General features: G+C 31.3%; 2 protein-coding genes and 1 pseudogene across 2 annotated transcripts in view; all 3 read left to right on the top strand.

Moving 5' to 3' along the window:
* LOC125873477 (putative late blight resistance protein homolog R1B-12) lies at positions 1–25520 on the top strand (the record flags this gene model as incomplete). Its single annotated transcript, XM_049554412.1, has 3 exons — positions 1–617; positions 1745–1910; positions 25068–25520. Coding segments are annotated over exons 1-3 (1236 nt in total), but the record flags the coding sequence as incomplete, so codon positions are not given.
* LOC125875029 (putative late blight resistance protein homolog R1B-16) overlaps positions 1–25521 on the top strand; it is a 58673-nt gene that overhangs the window by 25164 nt on the left and 7988 nt on the right. The window lies entirely within an intron of this gene.
* Positions 11280–13667, top strand: LOC125875027 (putative late blight resistance protein homolog R1B-17; annotated as a pseudogene).

Raw genomic sequence — 25521 nt, forward strand, 5'->3', positions numbered from 1 at the left:
ATGGAGGTGATTGGAACTTGTGGAAAAGGAACTTCTGGAGAGACTTCAAACAAATGTAGTATTACATCAATTTATGATGAAGAAGTTGTGGGCTTTGAGAAACATGCAGAAATAATAATGAAGAAATTGATACGAGGAACAAAGGAGCGGGATGTTATCACCATCTATGGGATGCCCGGTCTCGGTAAAACAACTTTGGCAAGAAAGGTATACAACAGTCCCTATATTGTTAATTACTTTGATGTTAAAGCATGGTGTGCTGTGTCACAAGCATATAATAGGAGGACAGTATTGGTTGAGATTTACAAACAAGCTACTAATGATAAGATCAAAATCAAAGAGGACGATGTTGTGGCTGACATGTTGCGCAAGGTTCTAATAGGCAAGGGATACCTCATCGTATTAGATGACATTTGGGATGTCAAGGCATGGGAAGATTTGGGAATATGTTTCCCTCAAGGTGAATGTGGAAGCAGAGTAATGGTTACAACACGAATTGAAAAAGTGACTAAGCATCTTCAGCACCACAGTGATCCCTATTCTCTTAGCTTTCTAACATCCAAAGAGAGTTGGGAATTATTGGAGAAGAAGGTATTTCGAGGAGAGAGTTGTCCCCCGGATCTGTTGGGCTATTGCCCATGTTCCAGCCAAAGGCCCATGGCCTAATCCTACTTGAAAAAGGATTGGAATTATTTTCTTTATTTGGTTTCCAATTCTATTAGGAAAAGGATTGAAATAGTAATCCTATTTGGAGTTGGTTTTGACTTTGTAAGGAAAAGTACAACTCTATAAATAGAGGATGGTCTTGAGAGAACAATTTAGATTGCTCATTAATATTGTCTTTGAAAGACATTAGGACATAAGAGTAGTTTTTGCAAGAGATAAGAGAAAAGAAAAAAGGGTTCTTTTGCTGCAGTCTTTTATTCCGTCTAGCAACCTTCAGATCGTGTTTTCCGATTAACTAACCGTTGGATCGGGCTGAAATTTTTATTGAGTGTTCCTGACATCTTGGTGGTTGATTTGAACGGTGGAGATCGGATTCGGAAGTCAGAAAGATCCTGTTTTAGGCCCCGAACAGCAGTTGGGTTTGGGTGGTGTTTCTTTCTATTTATCTTTTGTTAGTGTAGCTATTGTTTGTTCTCTTTTGGCACTTGTTATGTAGCCATTAGAAGAACAACTGTAACTCTCTTATTGTTATAGTGAAGCAATTCGGATCTTGTCGATCCCGTGGTGGTTACCTGTTAGGATTTTGCCTTGATTTTCTTACCATAATTTAAGATTTATTTTTTCTTAAAGAAAAGACAAAACATTACCATAAATGTTTTTACTTTTCTTGAAAGGAAAATATAATATTCTTTCATATTTGATTTATTCTCTCATTTTAGGACTCTTTTTCTAGTAAGAAAAGGTTTTAGGACTCTATAAATATTAGTTTGTTTCTTCTAACACAAAACAATAACATCCACAATGTAGTCGTTTAAGAGTCTTGTTTATGGGGAGATTTATTCTCTCTAAAGTTTCAATGTTTTTTCTTTATATTAGTTTTGATATAATAATATTTTGATTTTTAGTATAAGTTTTTGTTATCTGATTTATCAACTATATGATTTGCAAATTGTAAGCTTCCGCATGACGCCCTAATCATCCTTCATAACCCAACATTACCTTCGTTTTGAAGGATTTTTCCACGTTAAACTTGGTGTTCTTTATTTTAGTTTTTCGTTTTCATCTTTTCGTCACAACAGGATCTACTGGAAGCAGGGTTACAAGTTGCCCTACACTGTAAGGGATTGCCTCTTGTGGTTGTCTTGATTGCTGGAATTATAGCAAAAACAGAAATGGAGGCGTCCTTGTGGCGCGAGGTTGCAAATGACTTAAGTTCCCTTGCTTTAGGAGAGCAGAGTATGAAGGTGATACAATCAAGTTATGACCATTTAGAAGACCACTTAAAGCCTGCCTTCTTTACATGGGATTGTTTCCAGAGGACCATAAGATTCCAGTGAACGATCTGCTGAAGTTGTGGATGGCTGAAGAGTTTGTATTGAATGCCGAAACAGAGAACATGGAGGAAGCATGCCGAGTTTGCTTGAGTGATTTGCATAACAGAAGCCTAGTAATGGTTCCCAGAATGAGAATTAATTGTGACATAGAATACTGCTCACTTCATGATGTAGTGCGTGAGTTCTGCTTGAGAAAACTCACAGAAGACAACTATATGCAGTTCATAGCGCCATACAATCCGTATCAACAGTTGCATTCCACGGAATCACGGTTATGCATTTATATTCATGATGATCTTGTTAAACAATTAGATCATTCTGAATACCAGCTGACTAAGATTCCAATGCTTTATTTCAAGGAAACAAATTCTTTGGAGTTCATTGCTCATCCAAAACTCAATACATGGAATAAGCTATATTCAAATCCTTTACATTTACTTGTTAAATTAAGATATATTTGGGCATTGCATTTGACAGATGTGGAATTGCCAAATTCATGGGCTACTGCAATGCAATCGCTATCTCAGTTGAGGTACCTTGCACTTTATGTCAAACAATTTGATTTAAAGTGGATATCACACCTACACAATCTCCAATCTCTACTGCTCCGGTCCAACATCATTGAGAATTTACACCTTAGGGCTGCTACTTCATATGAAATGAGGAAGTTACGGCATGTGAAAATAGGCCGTTTTTCCTTGGTATGGGAAGACAATGGCGAAGGAAGTTTTGAAGAATGTTCAACAACTCCGCTAGAGAACATGAAGACTGTTGGCACTTGCTATATAAGCAGGGATGATATGAATTCAAGGTTCTGGTGGAGGTCTCCGAATCTTGAAGAACTCAGCCTCAACCTTAAATGTGTACCTAAATTTCCTTTGTTTCCCATACCGGAAGTTCATACTCGCATTCATTGTCTTTCTCTGGTGTTACCTTTCATGAATTTCTGGGATTCAGTTAGATGAGAAAACTATTTTGTGTTCCCTCCAAATCTTAGGCATCTGCGCCTTGCTGGCTGTTTCTTGACGGAAGAAATTGTTTTAAACATTGCAAGATTGAAGAAGCTTGAGAGTCTCAAATTAGAGTTGGGAATTCCTTTTCGGAGATCATAGAGGTATTGCTGGGACGTCACAAATGTGGAGTTCCCTGTACTCAAATACTTGACATTACTGAGTATGCAGATGGAAGAATGGAAAGTTTCAGAGGAATCCTTTCCCGTGCTTGAGGAGCTATCTTTACAAGTTTGTAACGATTTCAAGGAGATCTCTCCTAGCTTTGCGGATATTCCAACACTGCGACTTACTGAACTGTCTAACTGCACGGATTCACTTGTAGTTTCAGCTATGAATATCAAAAGAGAGATAGAAGAAAACACAGGATGTGACAGTCTCCATGTTGTAGGAAAACTGCTCTCTTTACACATCTAAATTCTACTTCTGTATTGTCACATTATTATCTCTTCGTTTTATTAGTGAAATTTTTAACTTAGGAAGCTGAGGTTGCAATTCAACTTTCAGATAGAATAAAGTTGGTCCGTTTCTCAAAATTCAAAAGCAAATTTGACTCTAGGAGTAAAAATAAAAGATTTTAGAATACATATACCAAATGCAACAAAATAGTACCTAAACTGCCCTAAAATATTTTGTTTCTTCTTTTACATGTATCATCAATATAATTGTTCTTTAGATTATATGATTTTTTTTCTATTGGACATTGAATACATGAATCGGTAAATAAAATACATCTGATAAGATATAAGCAATATAGAAAAGAGATATGGAGACTAGAATGTAGAGATCGTCTTATTCAAATGTCTTCAAATCATCTCTTAAATATGCATACATGAACTACTTTAGTTCATGTATTAACGAAATGGACAATCCAAACCTTCAATAAATTTATAATAATACATATAAGCAGTTCATGTATAACGAAATGGTCAATCCACTCATTCAATGAATTTATAAAATACATGATATATTTTTTTTCTTCATATAATGACTTTTTTCTATTTAAGCTACAAATAGTCGCACAACATAATTTCCTCCGGTATTAGTTATGCTAAAGACTAATCTTTAATATTTCCACACCGAGAAATTCAATCAGAACATTTTTTTTATTTTATCAAAATATAAATATTGACATTTGAACGGTTAGATACACCAATTTAATAGTTAATTATTTAAGTTTTATATATATATAATTTTTTAAATTTATAATTTCAATAAAATACATAAAATTTTGAAATGCTTTTTTTTTTAAATTATTATATTCATAAATAGTAATAATTGTCTATCATTCACATTTTTCCGTTACCATAACTTTTTTTTTTTTAAGAATAAAGTTAAATGGAGGAAAACTTATTTTATTTTATTAGTAGATTTTCTACTATTATATAAAAGGGAGTTTATGATGGGACATTCTATGTGTCCCATCATAAACTCTCTATATAATATATAATATAATAATATAATATAATAAATCATTTTTTCTACTATATAATATATATAATATATATTTATTTTTCTACTATAAGGGAGTTTATATAATATATAATATAATATAATATAATAAAATATAGAGGGAGTTTATGATTTTTTCTACTATATAATATATATAATATATATTTTCTCTTATTATATAAGTGGGAGTTGAAGCTACCCATTAACTTGACATGTGGAATTACTAGAGCCCACATATATATTTATATTTTCTACTATATAATAAAAGGGAGTTTATGCTCAAGTATAATATATAATATTTAAGATTGGGACTTTTCCATTAGTGACATATATATATATATCACTATAGTTAATAACTTAAAACATTTTTAAAAAAAATATGAAAATTTGGATGACTCTCCAAATTTTATTTGTGTCACATAAATTGAGACAACAAATATAACATATATTGGGTCCATTTTAATTTATTTGTCTTATTTTTTTTTACTGTTTTTTATATTTAAAAATTGTGTAAAAATACTATAAATCATGATAATTAACAACATAAAACATGTTTTCAAAAATATACAAAAAATTCCACTGATTCTTGAAGTGAATCTATCGTAAAAATATTATAAATCATGATAATTGACAATATAAAATATTCCAAAAATAAATACAGATAAAAAAATTCGATTGATTCTTGAAATTAATCTATCGTTAAAAATTATGTATAAAATACAATAAATCGTGATAATTGACAACTTAAAATATTTATTAAAAAAACACAAAAAAAGAAATTGACTGATTCTTTAAATTAATCTATCAATGTCATATAAAATGAGACAAAAGTAGTAATATGTATTATTTAATGTGAAATTATTGAAAACTACGTAAAATGTATTGTAAATCTTAACAATTAACAACATTTGATTGACTCTTGAAATTTTATCTATGCTACATACATTGAGACAAGCGGAGTAATATATATTAAGTATTTTAAAATTACGTACAACCTTATTGCTTTCTGTAGGATTCGAATTATCGTGGTCATTTTTTAGGCTGATACAAGTTTTGTACATTTTCTATTTAATTTTTTTTTAATATTATAAATCGCAATAATTAATAATTTAAAATATTTAAAAAAATATATTAAAAATTGAGTTGCTTTCAGGAATTTTATTTATACTATATAAAATGGGACAAAGGAAGCAACATATATCATTTACAAATGACTTAAAAAGCATTAAAAATTACAATAATTACCAATTTAAAATATTTAAAAGCTATATAATAAAATAGGTTCACTCTCAGAATTCTATCAGGCTCACATATATTGGGACAAAAAAAATAACACATATCATTTTAAAATTACCGAAAAAGTATTATAAATAATAATAATTAACAACTTAAAATATGTGAAAGACATTTTAAAAGGGTTAATTTTGTAATTTTATCAATATCACATAAATTAGAACAAAGTGACCAGTAATGTAGGTTATTTGAAAGTTACATAAAAATATTATAAATCACAATAATTAATAACTTAAAGCATTTTTAAAAAAAATATGAAAATTTGGATGACTCTCCAAATTTTATTTGTATCACATAAATTGAGACAACAAAAATAACATATATTGGGTCCATTTTAATTTATTTGTCTTTTTTTTTACTGTTTTTTATATTTAAAAATTGCGTAAAAATACTATAAATCATGATAATTGACAACATAAAATATGTTTTCAAAAAAATACAAAAAATTCCACTGATTCTTGAAGTGAATCTATTGTAAAAATACTATAAATCATGATAATTGACAACATAAAATATTTTTAAAATGTTATATGTGGGTAGTCTTATTATCCCTTAAATAACATCAAAGAAAGTACAGATTTGTGATAAAAAAAAACTTATTCCTTTATCCACGCAAACAATCACTTTAAAAATTTTGTTATTAGCCCCAAAACATATCATTTATATTATTGGGCTCGTGCATAGCACGGGCAACATTATCTAAGTAAGTAGATAAGAAAGAGAAAAAAGAAAAAAGAAAAAGCAAACGGGGAAAAGATGAGAAGAAAAGAAAGAGACTTTTTAGTCAAAAAGCAAAAATTATTATGGCTCCCAATTTTTTTTTTTTACTTTTTTAAAGTAAATTTTAATTTATTTAATCACTTTTTAAAAATAAAATAAAATTTGTGAACACTCAATTATTGTATTTATTTGGTTGCTGATATTTCCCACTACAACTATTTTTCATTTTTTTAATTTCTGAAACCATCAATTTAGGGCAATCAACAACGGAAGGTGAGATTTTTTAATTTTTCTTTTTGCTTATAAAATACTTCAAATTGGTTTCTAGTTTATCCAACAAAGTTTCTTTGCAACCAAAATTCAAATACTTTGAACTTGGTTTGAGTGTTTTTCTTGTCTAAATTATGAACTGATGTTGTTTTCGTTTCTTTTATGGAAGGTGACAAAGCAATTAATTCAATTCATGGAGACTTGTGAAAAAGCAACTCTTTCTTCTGGAGAGCATTCATACAGACCTATTATTACATCCATTTATGATGATGAAGAAGTTGTGGGCTTTGAGAAACATGTAGAAAATATAATGAAGAAATTGACGCGAGGAACTAAGGAACGAGATGTTATCTCCATCTTTGGAATGGCAGGACTAGGTAAAACAACTTTGGCCAAAAAGGTATACAACAATCCCTCTATTGTTAATTACTTTGATGTTAAAACATGGTGTGCTGTGTCGCAAGCATATAATAGAAGGAAGTTATTGGTTGAAATTTTAAAACAAGCTACAAATGATAAAATAAAAATCAATGAGGGCAATGACGACATAGCTGACAAGTTGCGCAAGAGTTTAATAGGCAGGAGATACCTCATTGTATTAGATGACATTTGGGATGTCGAGGCATGGGATGATTTGGAAAAATGTTTTCCTCAAGGGGAATATGGAAGCAGAGTAATGGTCACAACACGAATTGAAAAAGTGGCTAAGCATCTTCAGCACCACAGTGATCCTTATTCTCTTAGCTTCCTAACGACGTTAGAGAGTTTGAGATTATTGAAGAAGAAGGTATTTCGAGGAGAGACTTGTCCCCCGGATCTACTTGAAGCAGGGTTACAAGTTGCCCTACACTGTAAAGGATTGCCTCTTGTGGTTGTCCTGGTTGCTGGATTTATTGCAAAAATGGAAAGGGAGGCCTCCTTGTGGCTCAAGGTTGCAAAGGACTTAAGTTCCATTGCTTTAGGAGAGCAGAGTATGAAGGTAATACAATCAAGTTATGACCATTTAGAAGACCACTTAAAGCATTGCCTTCTTTACATGGCATTGTTTCCAGAGGATCATAAGATTCCAGTGGACCATCTGCTGAAGTTGTGGATGGTTGAAGAGTTTGTATTGAATTCTGAAACAGAGAACATGGAGGAAGCATCTCGAGTTTGCTTGAGTGATTTGCATAACAGAAGCCTAGTAATGGTCTCCGGAATGAGAATTAATCGTGATGTAGAATACTGCACACTTCATGATGTAGTGCGTGAGTTCTGCTTGAGAAAGCTCACAGAAGACAAGTATATGCAGCTCACAGTACCATACAATCCGTATCAACATTTACGTTCCAGGGAATCACGGTTATGCATTTATATTCATGACGATCTTGTTAAACAATTAGATCATTCCGATTACCGGCTGGATAAGATTCCAACGATCCATTTCAAGGAAATAAATTCTTTGGAGTTCATTGCTCATCCAAAACTCAATACATGGAATAACCGATATTCAAATCCTTTACATTTACTTGTTAAATTAAGATTTGTTCGGGCATTGCATTTGATGGATGTGGAATTGCCAAATTCGTGGGCTACTGCAATGCAGTCACTAACTCAGTTGAGGTACCTTGCTCTTTATGTCCAACATTTTGATTTCAAGTGGATATCACACCTACACCATCTCCAAACTCTGCATCTGAAGTCAAGTGAGAGGATACGCCTAAGGGCTTCTACTTTATGGGAAATGATAAAGCTAAGGCATGTGAATATAGATGCTTTTTCTGTGGTATGGGATGTCAATGACCAAGGAAGTTTCAAGGAAACTTCAACAACTATGCTAGAGAACATGAAGACTTTTCGGACTTGCCATATATGCTTGGATAATATGAATCCAAGGTTTTTGTGGAGGTTTCCGAATCTTGAAGAACTCAGCCTCAACATTAAAAATGTACTTGAGTTTCCTTTGTTTCCCATACCGGAAGTTCATACTCACCTTCATTCTCTCTCTCTGGAGTTATCTTCCTTGAAACTCTGTGATTCAGTTGGATGGAAGAGCAATTTTGTCTCCCCTCCAAATCTTAGGCATCTGCACCTTGCTGGCTTTTTGTTGACGGAAGAAATGGTTTTAAACATTGCGAGTATGAAGAAGCTTGAGAGTCTCAAATTAGAGGTGGGATTTCCTTGGAGGAGATCACAAAGTTATTGTTGGGACGTCAGAAATGTGGAGTTCCGTGCACTCAAATACTTGACATTACTCAGTTGGGCGATAGACGAATGGAAAGCTTCAGAGGAATCCTTTCCGGTGCTTGAGGAGCTATCTATACAAGCTACTGGTCCCAATTTCAAGGAGATCCCTTCAAGCTTTGCAGATATTCCAACACTGCGACTTATTGAACTGTCCAAATGCATCAATTCACTTGTGGTTTCAGCTATGAATATCAAAAGAGAAATTGAAGAAAACACAGGATGTGACAGTCTCCAAGTTGTTATAAAAAGTAAATAAATGCACTTCATAGGTGCTCTATTTCCATTTCTATAGTCTGTTTAACTTCAGGTAGAATAAAGACAGTACAAAATCTTGTCAATCTAGTTTTACTTGTGAATAATTGAACAATGTTGTCATCTGGTGACTCGTGAAATATTTGTACAAATTGCCTAAAAGAGTTTGTTTCTTGTTTCAGATGTATTATAAACTAGGCAAATTCGATGCAACAAGCTCAACCCAGAGGCCAACAAGGATCTCGAACTTGAGACCTTTAAGCTCTAACATGACAGTTTCAAGCCCAAATCAGTGAGCCAACTACCAGCCCAAAGGATAATATGAACACTATAATAATTCTGCTCACCAACAACAGTAGCATACCAAGTGTGCTCTATTTTAAATCAGAAAATATTTAAGCAAATCTTATCCCTATATTTATGTTAGAAAAATTATTTCCGATAAATTAAAAAATAGAAAGATATCAAGCAAATAAGACAACAAATAATAATACACATTTATCCTAAGGGCTTCTCCAACCCTACACTCTATTTTACTCTCAAAATATTGAGTTCTTTATTTTTCCAGACAACCAATTCCAACCGAATTCTCTATTTACTCTCTAAAAAAACAATCTCCTTCTTTCTCCTCAATATTATATTATTATTTCTATTTCATTTTATTTTCTTATTTCGTAATATAAATCTTTTCTTTCTTTAATAATCATCCTATATAATTTTTATGTTATATAAAATTTAATTTTTGAAATTCTTAATTTAATATTAAATTATATCTTATTCTAACTTTCTAAAGAACAACTAAGAATAATTAAAAAAAGAAATCGACAAGCACGATTGCAATTACAATCACAACTTCTCTAAATCATACACTACATACTTCCTTTTTCGAATATTGTTAAATCTAGAATCAAACTACCGAATTACTAAATTATGGTTGTGATTTAAAAATTATTATGTTATGTAATGTATTGTATCATTATTTTGTATTTAAATTATTATATTATGTATTGTATTTTAATTAAAATTTGTATCTTATCATTTAAATTTTATGCATTATTCATAGTGAAAATTAATAATATCATCAAATTGTGTTACAAAGTGATGAAAATTAAAAACAAAATATTATTAATTCGAGATGAAAGTAATAAATATCAAATAATATATTTTTTAAAATGTGTACTACATTTTGGGAAAACGGTTTGAAAAATACCTCAACTTTGGTCGAATTTGCTGTTGCGATACTAAACTTTCATGAGGACCTATTACCTCCCTAAACTATTTAATAGTGTATTTTTCACCCCTGAACTATTTAATAGTGTATTTTAAAGGTCTATATGTGCCCACGTGGACACATTACTATTTATAATTTTACATTATTTTTTATGTCCACGTGGGCAAATATATATGTTTAAAATACGGTATTAAATAGTCTAGGGAGATAATAGGTCCTCATGAAAGTTTAGTATCACAACAACAAATTTGATCAAAATTGGATTATTTTTCAGATCCTTATCCATTACATTTTAAAAGAATTAAGAATATTAGACTATTTATAAGTCTGAAAATGTATGTTACTTGGGATGGATGTTTGCTACAGTGGGTGGGTCCATAAGTCACATGGGCATTCACCATTTTAAAATAATTTAATTTATTTTAATCACTTTTTTTTTTATTTGTGAACACTCAATTATTTTTTTAGAAAAATCTTAAATTATTGTATTTATTTAGTTGCTGATATTTCCCACTACAAGCCGACAACTATTTGTCATTTTTTTAATTTCTATTACCATCAATTTAGGGCAACCCTTTGGAGCAATTGATCTCTGTTTGCCACAATCAACAACGGAAGGTGAGATTTTTTTAAAATCTTTTTTCGCTTATAAAATCATGTAATTAATTCAAATATGTAACTAACTACTTCAAGTTGGTTTGTAAATTGTAGTACAACAAAAATTCAAATCATTTGAACTTGGTTTGGGTGTTTTTCTTCTCTAAATTATGAAATGATATTGTTTTCATTCTTTTATTAAAGGTGAAAGAGCAATTAACTCAATCCATGGAAGTTGTTGAGACTTGTGCTAAAGGAACTCTTTCTTCTGGAGAGCCTTCAAACAAACCTGGTATTACATCAATCTATGATGATGATGAAGTTGTGGGCTTTGAGAAAGAAGCAAAAATTATAATGATGAAATTGATACGAGGAACAAAGGAGCGGGATCTTATCTCCATCTATGGAATGGCAGGACTTGGTAAAACAACTTTGGCAAGAAAGGTATACAACAATCCCTATATTGTTAATCACTTTGATGTTAAAGCATGGTGTGCTTTGTCGCAAGCATATAATAGGACGACGTTATTGATTGAAATTTTCAAACAAGCTACAAATGATGAGATCGAAATCAAAGAAGACGATGATGTAGCTGACATGTTGCGCAGGGTTCTAATAGGCAAGAGATACCTCATCGTATTAGATGATATTTGGGATGTCGAGGCATGGGAAGATTTGGGTTTATGTTTCCCTCAAGGTAAATATGGAAGCAGAGTAATGGTTACAACAAGAATTGAATAAGTGGCTAAGTATCTTCAGCACCATAGTGATCCTTATTCTCTTAGCTTTCTAACATCCGAACAGAGTTGGAAATTATTGGAGAAGAAGGTATTTCAAGGAGAGAGTTGTCCCCTGAATCTACTTGAAGCAGGGTTACAAGTTGCCCAACATTGCAAGGGATTGCCTCTTGTGGTTGTCCTGGTTGCTGGGTTGCGAAAATGAAAAGGGAAACGTCCTTGTGGCTCGAGGTTGCAAATAACTTAAGTTCTCTTGCTTTGGGGGAGCAGAGTATGAAGGTAATACAATCAAGTTATGACCATTTAGAAGACCATTTAAAGCCTTGCCTTCTCTACATGGGATTGTTTCCAGAGGACCATAAGATTCCAGTGCACGATCTGCTGAAGTTGTGGATGGCTGAAGAGTTTGTATTGAATGCCGAAACAGAGAACATGGAGGAAGCATCTCGAGTTTGCTTGAGTGATTTGCTTAACAGAAGCCTAGTAATGGTCTCTGGAACGAGAGTTAATCGTGATGTAGTGTACTGCTCACTTCACGATGTAGTGCGTGAGTTCTGCTTGAGAAAACTCACAGAAGACAATTATATACAGGTTGCAGTGCCATACAATCCGTATCAACATTTGCATTCCACAGAATCACGGTTATGCATTTATATTCATGATGATCTTGTTAAACAATTAGATTATTCTGAATACCAGTTGGATAAGATTCCAATGCTCGATTTCAAGGAAACAAATTCTTTGGAGTTCATTGCTCATCCAAAACTCAATACATGGAATAACCAATATTCAAATCCATTAGATTTAGTTGTTAAATTCAGATTTATTAGGGCATTGTATTTGATGGATGTGGAATTGCCAAATTCATGGGCTACTGTACTGCAATCGCTAACTCAGTTGAGGTACCTAGCACTTTATGTCAAGCAATTTCAATTGAAGTGGATATCACACCTACACCATCTCCAAACTCTGCAGCTCAAAACAAGGAAGAGGATATGGCTAAGGGCTTCTACTTTATGGGAAATGACAAAGATAAGGCATGTGAATATAAATAGGTCTTCCGTGGTATGGAATTTCAATGACGAAGGAAGTTGTGATGAAACTTCAACAACTATGCTAGAGAACATGAAGACTTTTCACACTTGCAATATATGCTTGGACAATATGAATCCAGGGTTTTTGTGGAGGTTTCCAAATCTTGAAGAACTCGGCCTCAAAATGAAATATGTACCTGAGTTTCCTTTGTTTCCCATACCGGAAGTTTATACTTGCCTTCATTCTCTTTCTCTGGAGTTAAGTTCCTTGAAATTCTGGGATTCAGTTGGATGGAAGAGCAATTTTGTCTTCCCTCCAAATCTTAGGCATCTGTACTTTGCTGGCTGTTTCTTGAGGGAAGGAATGGTTTCAAACATAGCAAGATTGCGGAAGCTTGAGAGTCTCACATTAGAGACGGGAGTTCCTTGCAGGATATCTGAGAGTGAGAGCCTCTATTGCTGGGACATTACAAATGTTGAGTTCCCTGCACTCAAATACTTGACATTACTCCGTTGGCATATAGACGAATGGAAAGCTTCAGAGGAATCCTTTCCCGTTCTTGAGGAGCTATCTATAGAAGCTACTGGTCAAAATTTCAAGGAGATCCCTCCTTGCTTTGCGGATATTCCAACACTGCGACTTATTAGACTGGGTTACTGCAGCCATTCACTTGGTGTTTCAGCTATGAATATCAAAAGGGACAGAGAAGAAAACACAGGATGTGACAGTCTCCAAGTTTTAGGTGTAATAAATAATTAAATGTATTTAAAAGCAATTCAAAGCTGTGAATTCCCAGCTCTATTTCCACTTCTTAATTCTACTTCTGTATTGTCACATTATTGTCTGTTTTTTTAAGCATAATTCAGATTCTTTTTATCGATGTCCCTGAAGATAAGACATACATATCTTTTAACTTGATCTTAGCTAACAGTTATGCCCTTCAACATTGGATGTGCATAAGTAAGTACTTAAATTTGTATAAAAATAAACAAGTAGACACACATTCTACGTAACATAATACATGTAGGATACCATGTAGGACACAATTGTCATATAGGACGTGTGTCTACTCGTTCAACTATATTCAAGTTTAATGTCTATTTGTACATACCCAAAATTGGAAAACATACATACCAATTGAGGCCAAGATAAATGATACAGTATATGTTTTATGCCTTTTTTCTGTTTTTATTAGGGAGCTTTTTAATTAGGAAGCTGAGGTTGCAATTCAATTTCCTATATAGTTAGCCACTTGAAAGGTGAATCTTTTAATTCGACTAATTTGGATTTAGGAATAAAACATACACCTTGATTGGAGGGTGGTTACTCATTGTATTGATCTCACGCTTACATTAAATCTAGTGTTTGCAAGGATCCCTCTTCTTCTAGTTAAGAATATTGTATATCATGGTAGAATAAAGATAGTACAAAATCTTATCTTATAGAACTGAGTAGTGAGTACAAACTTAAAAATCAATCTCAGCTTCCATTTACTTTTAGGAAACTTACATCAATATACTATATTAAGAAAATATTTATCATTTATAGAAATAACATTTTTTTTTCACTTTTATTATATTTATAATACAATTTTAATATATATTACAGTGAACAATTTATAGAACACATATAATACAAGTTTTATTGATAGATAATACATTTATCACACATTTTAATACAATTATAATACAACGTGTTAATTTCTTACCAAACAAACATAATATATTTTAAAAAACAGTCATAATACATATATATTGCATATATAATTCACTTTTAATACATATTGCAGATTTATCATAGTATTGCTATAAATGGTAATAAATCAAAAATATCGCTAAAATCAGTAATTATTTATTAAAAGGTATTCATCCAAATAATTTTTCCTTACTTTTATCCTATAGAATGAAGAGTAATAATTAATTAATAATTGTAGTAGGAATATTGATTTGTAAATAAACCAAGAGATAATATCTCAAATGGTCACTCAACTTTGAATAGTTCATTTACAAAATCACCCAACTTAAATTTGTTCACTTAGAAAGTCACTCAACTTTTTATAACTCAAAAGTTACTTAACTATTGACATTTCACTTAGAAAGTCACTCAACTATTTATCCATTAATTTTTTATTACGTAAGCTAACTGACATACGTCAATTTTTAAAATGCAAAACTGCAATTAAAAATATAACTAAAAAAAAGTAAGAAATCATAATACTAGTATTTTGTGTTTTAAATGATACATAAAAAAATAAAATTGAAAGATTAAAATGAAACAAAATTAAAATAGAGTACCTAAATGAAATATGAGGGCAAATTTATGTATTTGGCCTTTTCTTAAATTGACTATTATTTCAAATTATTGCTTAAAAGCAAGTCTTTCTATAATATTTCCTACAATTAATATTCAGGTACCGGCCACCACCAACTTCATTAATTAACTCTAAAGCTCATTAACATATTTGCAAGTGGAAATCCATTCGATCCTCTTTGGTTTGGCTTATTTTAATTACTTTCTCAGTTTCCATTTCTCTAAACCCAAAAGCATCAAATCAAGCAGTCTTCTTCTCAATATCTCAAGGTTAGATTTCTAAATTGTTTTATTTGTTTTTCATATTCAACATACATTTTACTCTATTTTCTTGAGTCTTTAGTTGTTATGTGCGGTTAATGTCTTGTGCTCTAACGGTGTAAGATCTATTCCTATGCTATAAAGTAATTTAGATCATTTCAGTTGTAATCATCGTTAAGTCGAGTTAGTAGCTAGGGTTAGTTACGTTGAGTTATTGATGAAATTTATATCAACTTGAGTTAGTTGGTAATTTGGTATAGTGGGCAGTAGAGTTATTGCTTAGCTTGTCTTGTAATAGATTTGTAAAATTAAAGCATCAAATTTTACTTTGACATCATTATACCGTACAATTCCTTGATCGGATTCTTTTTGTTATTTTTTTCTTACAATTATAACACCTCTGTGTTACTACTCTATGAAATAATGTTTTTTTTTCAACTGTTTTCCTAATGAAAGGTGATAGAGCAATTAACTCAAGGCAGTAGTCCGGTTAGTAGTTTCCACAATTGCCAATTGAAATGGATGTTGTTGAAATTAACAAACGTAGTATTGCATCAATTTATGATGATGATGAAGTTGTGGGCTTTGAGAAAGATGCAGAAATTATAATGAAGAAATTGATACGAGGAACAAAGGAGCGGGATGTTATCTCCATCTGTGGAATGCCCGGACTCGGTAAAACAACTTTGGCAAGTAAGGTGTATAACAATCCCTCTATTGTTAATTACTTTGATGTTAAAACATGGTGTGCTGTATCGCAAGCATATAATAGGCGGACGTTATTAGTTGAGATTTTCAAACAAGCTACAAATGGGATTGTTTCCAGAGGACCATAAGATTCCAGTGGACGATCTGCTGAAGTTGTGGATGGCTGAAGAGTTTGTATTGAATGCCGGAACAGAGAACATGGAGGAAGCATGTCGAGTTTGCTTGAGTGATTTGCTGAACAGAAGCCTAATAATGGTCTCCGGAATAAGAATTAATCGTGATGTAGAATACTGCTCACTTCATGATGTAGTGCGTGAATTCTGCTTGAGAAAACTCACAGAAGACAAGTATATGCAGCTCGCAGTGCCATACAATCCGTATCAACATTTGCATTCCAAGGAATCACGGTTATGCATGTATATTCATGATGATCTTGTTGAACAATTATGGAATGACCGATCAAATCCAACACTCATGAATACATGGAATAACATGGAGTTCATTGCTCATCCAACACTCAGTACATTGAATAACCGATCAAATACTTTAGATTTACTTGTTGAATTAAGATATGTTCGGGCATTGCATTTGATGGATGTGGAATTGCCATATTCATGGGTTAATGCAATACTACAGCTAACCGAGTTGAGGTACCTTGCACTTTATGTTGGAAAATTTTGAATTGCAGTGGATATCGAACCTACGCTATCTCCAAACTCTACAGGTCAAGTCACATAAGAAGTTATGCATAAGGGGTGCTTCTTTTTGGGAAATGACGAAACTAAGGCATGTGAATATAGAACATTTTTCCTTGGGAGGGGAATACAATGACCAAGAATCTTCAACAACTATGCTAGAGAACTTGAAGACTTTTCACACTTGCTATATAAGTAGGTATGATATTAATCCAAGGTTCTGGTGGAAGTTTTCAAATCTTGAAGAACTCAGCCTCTGCATTAAATATGCACCTAAGTTTCCTTTGTTTCCCATATCGGAAGTTCATACTTGCCTTCATTCTCTTTTTCTGGAGTTTACTTTGACGGAATTCTGGGATTCAATTGGATGGGAGAGCTATTTTGTCTTCCCTTCAAATCTTAGGGATCTGTCCCTAAATGGTTGTTTCTTGGCGAAAGAAATGATTTCAAACATTGCAAGATTGCGGAAGCTTGAGAGTCTCAAATTAGAGGGGGGTACTCCTTTGGAGAGAACACGGAGCTATTGTTGGGACGTCAGAAACGTGGAATTCCGTGCACTCAAATACTTGATATTACTCGATATGCAGATGGACGAATGGATAGCTTCAGAGGAATCCTTTCCGGTGCTTGAGGAGCTAGTTATACACGATGGTTACTACTTCAAGGAGATCCCTCCTAGTTTTGTAGATATTCATTCCAACACTGCGACTTATTGAAGTGATTGACTGTGAGGTTACCACATAATATAATATATTTTTTTAGTAACTTATGTTCATCACCTCTTCTACATGCAGGTTGAAGAGATGAAAGCTAAGAAGTTGTTATTATTTGAATTGCAAGCTAAAATTGTCTGGATGATTCCAACATCAATCTAGTTCTGAAATTTGTTTGAAAAGTTTTTCACATCATATATCGATCTATGTTATCATGTATATTTCAGTCTTGTAATGCTGATGAATTTGTGAGCTATTGTTGAAGTCTTTATCAACTAGAGTTAGTTGGTATGGTGGACAATAGAGTTATTGCTTAGCTTGTCTTATATAGAGGTGTTACAAGGGGGAAGGGATTACGAGTTTAATTCCTAGGGTTACAAGAGTTTGTAATCTGAATCTTGGCTGGATGATTAATGGAGTTGTTGCTGAAATCATGTGAGACATGTCGTGATTTTTTCCTCTCCAAGCAAAAAGGTTTCCACGTAAATATCATTTGTTCTTTACATTACACATTACTTTCTGTATTGTGTGTATGCGTGTTAAGGGACCTGGTCTAGTTAAGTTGTGATAGACTCATAAAAGATATCAAAACATCTCTAACGCATCTGATTTTCATGTACACAAATTATTACTGAAAAGCTCTACCAAAATAGCTCTCAGGGCTCAGAAATGAAAAAGCGTCAAAAGATATGTTAAACAATGTGACATTGAAAAAAAAGACGCTGGTTAGTTAAAAAATATCGTTATTGTTACTTAATAAGTCAAAATGTTTTTTGCATAATAAAAAATATTAGTATTATTTTTCTTTTTAAACATATTCATTCCTCATAAAATATTATTAAAATGTCAATTCTTGTTTCTTTTCTTTTAAAGCTACTTTAACTAATTATTAATAATAATTAAAATAGAAACTTCATTTCATTTAGTTTTTAAATTAATTATGAGTCATATATATATATGATCACAATTACTCATCATTAATTCAGTAATATTCTTTAATCGCATTTTATTGGTTAACTTTAAGCTCTTTTTATTTGATTTGCTTCTCTACTTATTTACTAGGCATATTATTCCTTTAAGAAGTTAAATTGTAGAGTTATTAAACTAACGTAGTAATTACAAATCATAAACACACATTGATCATAAAGTAAAAGTGAAAAGAAGATCAAGAAGAACAAGTAGGTATCAGTGGGAGTTTAGATTGACCTATTTTGTGTGGTTTTTGGCTTTTAAGCTACTTTTTTAATTCTATATTAATTAAATTTTTGAAGTTTTTTTCATTGTTAGAAATAATTGAATTGTTCAAAGTTTAAGATGGATGTTTAATTTGTTTTTCTATAGTTGTCCTTTCCTTTAATGAAGTTCGATATTTTCTATATGAGATAAATTGTACTAGTAACAAAGTTACATTTTTTATTTCACAAAGGACAATAGTGGAAAGTATGATTTAAATTATGTCTTTAATTTGAGTATTTTTCTTAATATGTGTGTATTGCCTCATAAATTTAGTTAATATGGAATATATGGAGTATTTTTTAGTTTTGAAGTGTTTGGATAACTCAAAAAGTGTTTTTTAAGGTTGAAAAGTGTCAAAAAATAGCCAAAAGTTTGTCAATCCGTTCTTATTTACTTGTCAAATACTCCATCTGTTCTTATTTACTTGTAAAATATTCCATCCGTTCATTTTTACTTGTCAATATTTGACTTAGCATACTCATTAAGGAAACAATTATTGATATATGTTTTACCATACTATCCCTACTAATTAATGTTTAGTATTGGGTCTTGAAAATGATATGGAGAATAGTATTGAATGATAAGAGTAAAACATAGAAAAAAAATAATTATCTTTTATATATATATACATGTCAAAAGTGATAAGTAAAAATGAAAATCTATTTTAGAAATAAATGACAAGTAAAAGTGAACGTATGAAGTATTTCCTAATTTGATTTCCCTTGTCATTTTTGACAAATCAAGGAAGACCATTTTTTTTTCTTCCTATTATACCCTCAATTTATTAACATTGAATCAATCTCTTTGAAAAATGTAGTGAATAAATATGTTTAAGACTCTATCAGTTAATAACAATAATTATTTTCTTAATAGGTGTGTTAGATCAAAATTTGACAAGTACTAAATATAAAGAAGTAATAAATAAAAATAATTTAGTCAAATTATTTTATACTCTAGCTAATATTTTTCTTGGAGGACGTGCATAAAAAATGACAAGTAAAATAGACGGGAGGTTTTTTTTTTTTACTATCCTTAATATTAAATCGTTATATCATCATATATTTTTTTTGTATTTTGCTTACTTTTGGTTCGATAAAGGGTTTGTTCCACATTTGATTAAAAGAAAATGTCATGGATTCAGATTCTTCTAAATTAAAAACAAAGCAGTAAAATTGAATTGAAATCATCAAAATTAACTTAAAAAATAAAAAGCATTTACAGTGAAGCAGAGTTTGAAGGATGGGAAGGAAGGAGTAAAATATCAAATCCGCTTCCTTATAACAATATTAAATTCCTCTATGAAAGAATTTCATGATTATTTAAATCTTGAAATAGGTGGTTAATTCCCAATTTTTTTAAAACATTCACCATGAATGTAGTTGAGCTTAAAAAATGGTGGCTGAAAAATAGGAAGAAGAAGGGAAAAAAAATAATTAAAAATTGATTAATAAACTTTTCACGCCCAATAAACGAGTGTATCACACTCTCTATGTCATGTAAGCAAAACGTGTCAAAATGACTCATCAAAATCTATTTGAGGTGTCTAAAATGAATAAAATCTAGTTAAAGTGTCTAAATGAAAATTGGTGTCAACTTTAGGGGGCCACCGATGGGTTCGACCATTATTAAAAGTGGGAACCATCTGAGTCAAAATTTAAATTACGAAAATGCCCCTTGCCTATTAATTTATTTCTTAAAATCATTTTTCCATTTAAGATCAACTTCACACCTCTTCATTTTCCTAACTTATCATCATATTATCATAAATAAATAATAAATAATAGATGAATAGAAAATAATTTTATTTTATTAAAAGTGAAAAGCTTCAAAATTTAAAGTTGAATTGTCATTTTACCCATATACTAAATAAAAACGTTATAAAATATTTTATTAATTAAATATTAAATATAATTAATTTGTCATTTTTCCTTCACATAAAAATAAAGAGAAATAAAACTTCTATTAAATTAGTAAATAGTAAGTATATATATAAGTGGAACCAAAATATTTTAAAAATTGAATTATCAAAATGTCCATGAAATATTGAATGACATTAATATCCTTCAATCAAATATTATTCCTACAATAATATTGTACAAGTATAAATATACACTTAGTTCAATGCATTAGGCTATTGAATATATATATCCGAAGATACCCATTAATATTTATCTCCTATTTATGTTTTTTTTTTTTTTGCTAAAAAGTAAGTCTATCTTCTAATAAATATAAATAATAATATAGCAAATGAATGAACTAGATAAATCAGAAGACATGGAGTTGTGTGTATTCAATTTTTGTAAATGCTTTATTCTTCTGATTCCTAATGCAAAAATTAAAACTTCTCTTTGTAGTAATAAACATAAGGAGAATTTGAAAAGTTGCTTGATATATTCAATGTGGAGTAAATTCTTTTGATCAATTCAATACAATATATTTTATTAAATGCTATATATTGTGTATAAATAGTGAAAAATCACAAGCACCTATCCCAACTCATCAAATTATAAGATTATCAATCCTACTATGTGCAGGCGATATTTTCTCATATTTATTTTGTGTTTGTATCTCTCTTTTCTATTTTTGATCTGTTTATGTTTTCTATTTTTTTTTTATTCACATAATAAGTTATTGTCTTTAATTCGACTTATTCATATATGTTTTCTGATTAGGTGAAAGTTCATCTCACTTGGATAGGTAAGCGTGTGTATCATAGTTATTTCACCTCTTGCAACATAGAAATTTGTCATGCAAATATCAAATCAGGTAAGATTACTCTCTTTTTAATTATAACTTCTTGGAGTATGATGAAACTATATATTTTTGTTTGTGTAAATTTTGGTTAGGATTCAATTTACATAATTTAACTAATATTTTTTTGTTAAATTCACAGATAGAACTAATAATTTTGAATTAGACAAAGGGTATACGTACCTATAATAATTATGATTTATATACATTGATTAGATATTTTAGCAATTATTATTTTTATCACTAATAATAACTATATCTTTTTGTAGGTGTACACCACAAAATTGACAATGATCCACTAGCTATCATAAGAAAGGTATATGATCGAATTTATGTGCAGTTTTTATAAAACACAATTCACATTCGATAACAACTTATTGATCTGTATGTGATTATAAAATGGTGGAGGCTACATTTTCTTAGAAAGAAGACAAAAAAATTAGAACATGAAATATTTTGACCCAATAAGAGACTTAATTTATGTGTTGTGACATATTAAAAAGAACTTTTATCAAATTGAATACCTGATATATTAAAAAAATTACATAATTAAAATTGTTCGAATATTACTTTTGAAATTCATTTGATAGCAATATTAATGTACCTTGTACTGATAATAGTCTTGATTGAATATGCTAATCATTCATTGGTTTGAGCTTGTATATTTTCTCTTCAATTACTATGCAAGTTACTGCACAATGATCATCTACTAGCCATCTTAAGGAAGACATAGATTGATCAAATTTCTATATAAAATACTACTCTTATTCGACAACAACTTCTTAGTACGTATGCAAATGTGAAAAGGTGGAGACTACAAAGGTGAAAAAGAATATGAAAAACTTAAGACAAGAAATATTTTGATCAAAATCACACTTGACATTTAAATTATGAGTTATGACATATTAAACAAAAGAAACTTTTATCAAATTGAATATTTGATATATTATAAGAATTGCATAATTGAAGTTATTGGTTTGAGCTTGTATATTTTTCTTCAATTTTTGTGCAGCTTATCACACACTTGTTATAATATTTTAAAAGTTCTTGTACTTAATTAGCATGGGATACACGAGCAACATACATGTCCAAGTATATATATCATTATAACAACTCTACACAACTTAGCATGAAACACACGTGTAACGCACGTGCCCAGAACTAGTAAAATAAATTATAGAGGTACTTCCTTCGTTAAAAAAAATGATCTTCTCTCTTTTTAATTTTTTTTTTAAAATAACATTTTCTTTTTTGGCAACACTTTAGTTTCAATTTTCCATATGACATGCTCAAAAGTTAAAAACCATAAAATTAAAAAACATAACCATAAAAAATCTTTTTTATTTTTTAATATTGTATCATTATATCAAGTCAAATGTCAGATGAACGTGAGTTAAATAATACTCCCTCCGTCCACAATTGTTTGGCATGTATACTAAAAATAGATGTCCAAGATTAATTGTCAATTTAAACAATCAAGAAAAAATTAGTCACTTTTTTCCAATTATGCCCTTAATGATAGTGTAGTTCAATTGAAAAGTTATGTGAACTTTTGGTATTCTTGGTATAGTAGGGTTATATTAATCAAATTACACCTTATATTAAATTTTTCTTGAGGGGTGTGTATGATCTTACCCTAACAAACAATTGTGGACAGAGGGAGTATGAAATGAAAGGAGCATAAACAAAGTTATCTTTTCCGATCGGAAACGCGGGGTTCAATAAATACAGGCTACAGCTGTTGATTGGGAGTTTAAAATAATATCTATTTATTTATTTGTTTAATCAATAATTATTTATATCATTGAAGTCCACCATCTCCTTTCTCTATATTTTTCTCAGTTTCCATTTCTCTGAACACAAAAGCATCAAATTAAGCAATCTTCTCAATAACCCAAGCAAGGTCAGATTTCTAAATTGTTTTATTTTTTTCCATACATTTTACTCTATTTTCTTCACATCATTATTCATTACTATTCTTTAATCAGTTTTTTCTTGGTTATTTTTAACTTTTATTTTACTTTATTTGCTTCTCTACTTATTTACTAGGGGTTTTGTTCCATTCAGAAGTTAAATTTTAGAGTTGTTAAACTAAATTAGAAATTACGAATCATAACTATGTATAATATTTATATATTACCACATTTCATCTTCTTCATTGATCTGTTTTTTTATTTTAAAATTTGAGCTTCGAAACTTTACTGTCAGATGGTTAAATTCTGTTATTACTGTAGCTTTGGGTTTTAACTGATTTAGCCATCTCTAGGAGCTTATAAAGGGATTGTATTAGATAATAGACATTCATTGATGATAAGATTGTTTTCTTCTCTCTATATTTTTCTCTTTAGCTGAATTCTCTGGTTTAATTCCTGAACTAGTTGTTCATATTCCTCGAGATTACTCCTGGAATTTGTTTCTTCTCTGTAATTCTCTGTAATCGTATCAATTGACGAATTATTCCATTTTTCTTTGTCAATACTAAGAAACAATATTAAGGTGAAACTCGCATATTTAAGTCTGGGATCCGATCTGCCACTATAAGGGAAAGGGATTTAAACAAAATTTGATGAATCACTGTATAAAAGATTATTGAGTAGCGAATTTTGACTCAGGGGGGCCTAGAATTAATATCTCCAGTAACTGAAAGAAAATACCCTTTATATGTTACATTACTTTGATATGTTTGGGTTTGGTTTTTTTCTTCTCTTCTAAATTCTGAATTCTGAAATGACGTTGTTTTCATTTCTTTTATGAAAGGTGACAAAGCAATTAACTCAAGCCATGGAGGTTGTTGGAACTTGTGGAAAAGGAACTCTTTCTTCTGGAGAGACTTCAAACAAACCTAGTATTACATCAATTTATGATGATGTAGTTGTCGGCTTTGAGAAACATGCAGAAATTATAATGAAGAAATTGATACGAGGAACTAAGAAGCAGGATGTTATCTCCATCTATGGGATGCCCGGACTAGGTAAAACAACTTTGGTAAAAAAGGTATACAACAATCCCTCTATTGTTAATTACTTTGATGTTAAAGCATGGTGTTCTGTGTCGCAAGCATATGATAGGAGGATGTTATTGGTTGAGATTTTCAAACAAGCTACAAATGATAAGATCAAAATCAAAGAGGACGATGATGTAGCTGACATGTTGCGCAAGGTTCTAATAGGCAAGAGATATCTTATCGTATTAGATGACATTTGGGATGTCAAGGCATGGGAAGATTTGGGAATATGTTTCCCTCAAGGTGAATGTGGAAGCAGAGTAATGGTCACAACACGAATTGAAAAAGTGACTAAGCAACTTCAGCACCACAGTGATCCTTATTCTCTTAACTTTCTAACTTCCGAAGAGAGTTGGGAATTATTGGAGAAGAAGGTATTTCGAGGAGAGAGTTGTCCCCCGGATCTACTGGAAGCAGGGTTACAAGTTGCCCTACACTGTAAGGGATTGCCTCTTGTGGTTGTCTTGATTGCTGGAATTATAGCAAAAAGGGAAAGGGAGGCATCCTTGTGGCTCGAGGTTGCAAATGACTTAAGTTACATTGCTTTAGGAGAGCAGAGTATGAAGGTGATACAATCAAGTTATGACCATTTAGAAGACCACTTAAAGCCTTGCCTTCTTTACATGGCATTGTTTCCAGAAGACCATAAGATCCCAGTGGAACATCTGCTGAAGTTGTGGATGGCTGAAGAGTTTGTATTGAATGCCGGAACAGAGAACATGGAGAAAGCATGTCGAGTCTGCATGACTGATTTGCTTAACAGAAGCCTAATAATGGTCTCCGGAATGAGATTTTATCGTGATGTAGAATACTGCTCACTTCATGATGTAGTGCGTGAGTTCTGCTTGAGAAAACTCACAGAAGACAAGTATATGCAGCTTGCAGTGCCATTCAATCCGTATCAACATTTGCATTCCATGGAATCACGGTTGTGCATTTATATTCATGATGATCTTGTTAAACAATTAGATCATTCCAACTACCAGCTGGATAAGATTCCAATGCTCGATTTCAAGGAAA

Source organism: Solanum stenotomum, chromosome 8 (assembly GCF_019186545.1).
Source record: "Solanum stenotomum isolate F172 chromosome 8, ASM1918654v1, whole genome shotgun sequence".
NCBI lineage: Eukaryota > Viridiplantae > Streptophyta > Magnoliopsida > Solanales > Solanaceae > Solanum > Solanum stenotomum.